This window comes from Acanthisitta chloris, unplaced genomic scaffold (assembly GCF_000695815.1).
Source record: "Acanthisitta chloris isolate BGI_N310 unplaced genomic scaffold, ASM69581v1 scaffold16606, whole genome shotgun sequence".
Taxonomy (NCBI): Eukaryota; Metazoa; Chordata; class Aves; order Passeriformes; family Acanthisittidae; genus Acanthisitta; species Acanthisitta chloris.
The window spans coordinates 55,544-62,247 of NW_008677763.1; the positions used below are offsets into that span (position 1 = coordinate 55,544).

The 6,704-nt window shown below is 42.3% G+C and overlaps 1 protein-coding gene across 1 annotated transcript in view; it reads left to right on the forward strand.

Moving 5' to 3' along the window:
• IL7R (interleukin 7 receptor) overlaps positions 1-6,704 on the forward strand; it is a 14,586-nt gene that overhangs the window by 4,415 nt on the left and 3,467 nt on the right. Inside the window, exons 2-6 of the mRNA XM_009076645.1 lie at positions 554-692; positions 2,022-2,176; positions 3,937-4,091; positions 5,182-5,359; positions 6,224-6,314. Of these exons, the coding sequence (XP_009074893.1) occupies positions 554-692; positions 2,022-2,176; positions 3,937-4,091; positions 5,182-5,359; positions 6,224-6,314 (718 nt within the window). The remainder of the gene's footprint in view (positions 1-553; positions 693-2,021; positions 2,177-3,936; positions 4,092-5,181; positions 5,360-6,223; positions 6,315-6,704) is intronic.

Below are 6,704 nucleotides of genomic sequence, written 5' to 3' on the forward strand. Positions count from 1 at the left end.
GCAATAATCCTTGCTTCATCTGCTCAGCTATGGTGGGTGACATTTCATGAAATGAGGCTGAACTGGCAGTTTCCGTCAGAGAGGATTCCTCTCAGAAGCATCAGTTTTTGCATCACTGACCTTATACCTGCCAAGTGTAGAACTTGAGACTTACGCTCTTAGTCAAATCATGACGGTGTTATTAGTCATCAAAGAAAATTTGCAGGAAGCCACGCATTCTAGCTGAGAGTATGAGCTTTCCCTCCTGAACTCAAATTTGTGACATTTCAGAAAACCTTTCAGTACAATCAAAATGGGACTTGGTTGCCTAATGGCACAAATATACTCTTGCAAGTGGGTGGACTTCACTGGCATGCAGGGAGAGCAACCTTGAAAGGTGCAAATGGCTTTTAAATTCATTTTGAACAAGGTTACTTTGCTTCTTACAAAACAGGTGGGTTGATCTTCTTCCTTTCAGGTAACCACATAAAGAAACAACCTCCTATACAATGGAGCTGTAAATCAAATACACTCATAGTGTTGCTTCAGTAACATCCTGTGAATCTCTCCTTAGGGACTCTTGGAGATGATGAACCAGACAATTTTGACATTGATTGCTTCAGCCAGCTGGAATTTAAGGACTCCCTTAGTAGCCTGACCTGCAATTTTACTGAGCTGCCCCCTCACAACACTAACTATACCCTGTCTCTGTGGTAAGTGCTGTCAGTCTGTCCTTCAGTAAACTTCTAGGAAGTGAATGCTAAGCACTAGTGAGTCACATTGCCACATGTGGGAAACAGGGACAGCAAAGCTAGACAAAATTATTTTTCAATGTTTTACCATGTTTTAATACTACGTTCTGCAAAGAAGAAGAGTTTGCTGAAACAAAACATCAGAACTCTGTGATGAGAAGAAAGAGAGCTGGAAGGATCTCTAAAGGGGATTGTAATATCTCTCATAGTTCTGACCTTGCCTATGTTACTCTGAAACACCAATAATTATGGATGTATCTCAGCATGAAATGAGAAATTTTTCCTGTAAATTAAACGATAGACCCCACACCTGGCCTTTATCAAGTGAAAAGTAAAAAATGCTTTTGAAGATACAGATACTTGTGACAGAAGATTTTTTTAGCTGGAAGGTTGATTTTCTGTGTCAGAGAAAATGCCTTTATTTAGGTTAAGGCAAAAACTAAGGTGTTATCTTTGCACACACACGCATATGAAAAGCACATTAGAACAAGTGTACAAAACCCCAACCATTACCAAACACAGCAGTCATTTCTACTGCTTGTCAAGGATTAAAACTCCTTTTTTTTCCCTGTTGCAGCTAGATGAAGAAGCTCAAATGTTGTATCTTTAGCATACTTCTGCTTTTCCCTTTTCCTGTTTTTCCTGAAACTGAATGTTCTGTGGCAGCCAGCAAAAGAAGTGAATTTTGAAAAAAAAATCTTAGCATTCTAATCACTAATTAATTTCTTTTCTTCCCCCTGCAAAGAAAAAATTTTTTTTTCTATTTTCATGGGATTTTTTATGGATTTTGACTGGAACTTTATGAGAGTGCTCAAACATGAGAGCCACAGATGGAAAAACACAGCTCTGAAACTGACATATGACTCCTTCCATGGCCAGGCAGACTGTTGACCCTGTATTTGCCACCACTTCAGTCAATAAGAAATTTCTCTTTATCTTCACTGAGCATCAAAACACATTGCCCTATATAAAAAAACAGCAGCAGCAACATAATTTTTTGAGATACAAAGGTTTTAACACAGAAATTTCCAGTTAAATAATAAAGTTTTTTCTTGAAGACCTCCATGACTTTTAATGTGACTCACATCACTTGATTATTGTGTTCCACAAGGAAAACCACTATAAATCTCTGAAATATAAATCTCTCCCTATGTGCATGGCATTTTTATTTCACTTGGAGTATCACTTCAGTGAAAGTGAAATGAGCAACTGGGATTTGTCCCTTATAGAAAGTAGTTCAGTTACAGTAAGGCTGAGTAGAAATTAATGTTGTGTCACTTTGGCCAACAGTACCAAGGAAGACCGCAATTACATGTGCTTTAATATGGAGAAACAAGAAGATGCATACTTCTTAGAGTTCACTGATATACTCTCAAATACAGACATTTGCATGGACTCTGAGGCAAAGAGAAGGGTCTGCAGACGTCTGGTTGTAACTGACATTGGTAAGACATTTAACATTTTGCATGTTTTTAAGATACAGGGGGTGTTGGGGAATAAAACAGCCCAGCACAAAGTCTAAGCATCAATGTGGATGACATAGAGACAGTACAGAATAGTGTCTTAGCAGGGCATGTTGCCTGGATCAGGGTGTTATCAGTGTGGTGTTTCCCTTGCTTCAAAGCCAAAAATGATTAACCTGCATTCAAAATGTGCAGCTGAATTCTGACTTACTGTGATGCTCTGCCTAGACCTGGACACAGGTCAAATCCTGTCCGTGGGTGAAGCAGCTGTTCCTGAGTGTGGATGGACAGGCAGGGACATTTTGTTCATCTCTTACTACTGTCACTGAAATTGGGAATAAAACTCCTTAACATCCATGTAGTATTAAGAAACAGCGTTCCTTCATTGCAGCACTGGATGCATGGGGGATGTTCCACCTAACGTGCATGCCAACCATCAAAACTTTTTACTATTTACACATTTCAGCAAGCAGAGGAATCAGTGCTCACTGGCTAAAAGTTACCTAATTCCCATAGATTAGCACTCTACTTTCTATTTCTTAGTTATTTTTCATTTCTTATGCTAATTATTTCCCAAAAATCATTACCATAATCTCATCCTTAATTATCATATCCCCTCCCACAGGCACAATTAATTGAGGCAGTGGTCTTTGAGGGTCTCCTGCTACCCTGGAGGCCATTTTTGATTCTGCCCTTTGGTTGAACCTTTATTCTTGGCCACAGTTTCTTCTCGGAATGTTCTTTAGCGGGTGTTTTCCTGAGTCTGCCTGCATTTCATGATCAGACTCTCTTGTACCAAAACAGGCTTAATCCAAAGATATATATATCTGATTTGGGTCTAATGAATGTCCAAACAGCCTTGGTTATTTTTGCACCTGGTTACACTAGGGATTATGCAGACTTGGGACTGACCACCACACATATAGCGTCAGCTCAGTAGCACAGGAACCACAAGGGTGCAGGGCCTCATTTTTTCACACCTTGCATCATGGTGCAGTCTTTTGTCTGAACAAGATGCATCCTGCACTGAGAACCCGTGAATGGGCTGGACAAAGCCACGCCAGGGCCCTGCCCAAGTCAAGAAATAGGAAACTCAAGGGGAAGAGTGGGTTCACAAAATTTACCTCTCTTGGGATCTGGTCTCATTCAAGGGCTGCAGAGAAGCCCATGTAGGATAGCTTCTTCTCTGTTCTTCTCTGGTGCCACATTACTTTGTCTTTCTTGGACAGCAGGCACTGCTACATCCCTCTCTTGCAAAATATTTCTGCCTCAGTTCAATAGTTTTGTAATAATCTTACATTACCTCTCAGTTTATGGCCCATCCTGGACCATCTCTAGTGCTCCCTACTCTAGAAACTGCAGGATCTGCATGGAAGGACGAAGTATTTGGGGTCTGTAGAAGGAGTGAGCATAATTTGTGGCTATATGCATTTTCCTGAGAGGAGAGAGGTGTGGGATTTCTGTTTCTGTGAGAGCAGGTGAATTCAGGAAGCCTCAGTGTCACAGGCACAGGCCCTTACCAGTCAAACTGCTACTCCAGCAGGTCAAAATGAAGTCTCTCTCAGGATCAGGGTGTAAGGATGAGCTAGGGCTCAGCATGAGGCTTGCCCAGCTCAAGACAGCCCTTGCACAAGATAGGTCACCCTGCAGCGGCTGTAAATTGAAATGGACTACTTTTTTTTACTTTTCAAAACCTCTTTATTTTCTAGTAACATTATTCTACTCCTGTTATACCTTTGCAGTTAAACCTGAAGTACCATTCGCTATAAACATCACATACCAAAGGGAGGCAAACGAGTATCTTATTCGTTACAGTACACCACACTCATGGAAGAAATACCTAAGGGACAAATTAATGCACCAAATAGCCTATCGGCAGAAAGAAGATACTTGGAAGGTAAGTCATGATGTATTGGCATGCTTACACTAATATCCAAAATTAAATGTAATCAAAATTTCCAGTACCATGTAAAATCTGCGTTTCTACAGTTCTCCAGCTGAAAACTTGGAAAGGTGCAATATTTGGCATTTGGAAATTTCATGAGTTAGAACAAGTCCTGACTGACAGCACCCTTCTCAGTTAGACACTTCTCTGGGCTAATGAAGTTCCCTTCTTTTGGGCATTGCAGTGGGAAGGCAAGACAAAATGTGGCGAACCATTCTAAGTGTCTGGATGTCTTGCTCTTTGCTGTGGTGGTTCTTCTATTCTGTGCTCATCAAGTCAGTAAAATGTATGAATGACCCCTTGTCTTATTTAGCAAGTTTCTTCATGTCCTCTTTTTCACTGAGTCTTTCCAAGGCTTCAGGTGCCCTGCAGCTCTCCCACCCTCAGACTCTTTCAGGCTGCAGCTGCCTGTGAGCTGGATCTATTTTGGGCTGCCCAGCTGCAGGGTCCTCTGTGCCCCCTGTCACAAGGGCAGATATGCAAATGCTAATCATGAGGTTTGAAATCTTGGACTATACCTGTTTTTCTACAGAGGGAACACAGGAGTCCTATAACTAGAAGATTAAAAAAAAAACCAAAAAACCCAACCAAACAAAACCAGTATTCAGGGAGCCAGATACATAGAAATGAAGATCACCAGAGCTGCACTGCGGGATTTCAGCATCTTCACTGTGTCTGCTCTTTCAGAAGTTGTCTTTCTATGCGCACAAATGTATTTTCTCCCCTCTCTCTTCTGAGCCTTCCCAGGGAAGCATATATTTCCCACTGCAGTGTCAGCAGTCGCAAAGCACGGTTAATACTGCCAGCTGTTTTTCAAAGAGCTTTTACCTCGCATTTGTCTCCCTTCTCGATGCTGTGTGGACTACCTTGCTGATAAACTATGCTGACGCTTGATGAGCACCTGGGAAATAACCAAAGACATGGAACAAACAGCACGGCATTGCAGGGATGCACCTGATCTCAAATATTTTGCTGAAAGTCAAAGATCAATTTCCAGGGTCTGCTAGAAAAATAATTGGATTTTTTTTTTGTCTGTGTTTAGACAATAAATTCGCCATACCTTCAGATAAAATTGCTGGGAAAAAACCTCAAAACTGATGCATTGTATGAGGTGAAAGTACGTTCACAGCCCTATGGAGATTTTTTTAAGGGCACATGGAGTGAATGGAGCACTTCCAAAAGCTTCAGGACAGCAAGAGAGCAGCACTCCGCAGAGAACTGCAAGGGCAGAAAACGCTTTGGTCCACATGGAGGAAAGCAGATCTGGGGGCTCTGGACTCCCTGTCCAGACCCAGAAGCAGCAGGTATGAGAATATGGGGAGAGAAAAGCCCATGGCCACACCAGGGTGAGCCCTTACAGACACTGGGCACCCCAAGGACGTGACTCAGAAAGCAGCTACCTCACCCTGGTCTGGACTCTGAAGTTTAACTCTGAAGTTAAATCTCACTCATGGGCAGTAGGGTCAGATGAAATGCTGCTATAAAGGCATGGGGGAGTGAGTGCAAAGGGGGATTAAGGCTGACTCACTGGTTGCTGGCTGCCAACTTGCTGAGAGAAGGAACAGCTTGCACTGAGCATTTTAGGTAAGGCACAAAGCTATGAAATGTGACCCACTTGGGCCTTGGATTTATGTGTGAACATGGCACTTCAACCACAAACGCAATATGGGATAAGAACTCATCACTGCACTTGTAAACATGAAAAATTCTTGTGGTCCTTGGAGTCCCTTTAGTCCCCAGGGGCACCTCAGCATTATGTGTGTTAGAAGTCATTTCAGTGCTGCTATAAGGACACAGAAAGTGGAAACTTCAATGCACTGGAGGTGGTAGCTGACTTCAAACTGCTTTAATCCAGCCTGGGAACCCAGGTTGGGCCTCAGCCAAGTGCTGGTGCTCTGGCAGCCTACCCTTTTCCCTCCTCCAGGGAGGCAGGAGAAATGAAACAGCGCACCAGCCCAATTATAGGCAAATGTAATGCTTGGCATTAATTCCTAAGTTATTATCTGAAAAGACATCACAGTTACAGTGGCTTAACAGTGAGAGATATTTACCTGCATTGGCTGATGTTCTTTGTTTTCCTTTAGATAGCAGTATGGTCATGGTTATACTCTCCATCCTGGGATTCATGCTGTCCGTTGTTGTGATTGCACTGATCATAATTTTTTGGGAAAAGAGGTAATCTAAGTCTCCTTGTGTCAGAAAAATTGTTGAAACCAGTCCTCTTCTGACAGTCTTACTGCTTTCCCAATTGTACTTGTGAACTGTTCTCTTTCCATCTCTGGACCTTTGTACCAGGCTGAAGGTAGGCAAAAAGTAGAAATGGCCAATACAAGAGGCGGTGTTGGCAGGCCAGATGACCTGCCACTTTGTGCAAACTTCAGTCTTGTGTTCAAAACACTGGGACTTTTGGCGAGACAAAGTCACCACAAAACACTTACAGAGTCAAATGTCCCACTGGAGATAAATTTGACTCAAAAACTTCATGCAAAATCCAGAAAAGAAAGTGACCTGTGGGTTTTAGTAAAGTCCCAAGGGGTGTAAAAACAGCATGCTGTGAGATTGCCT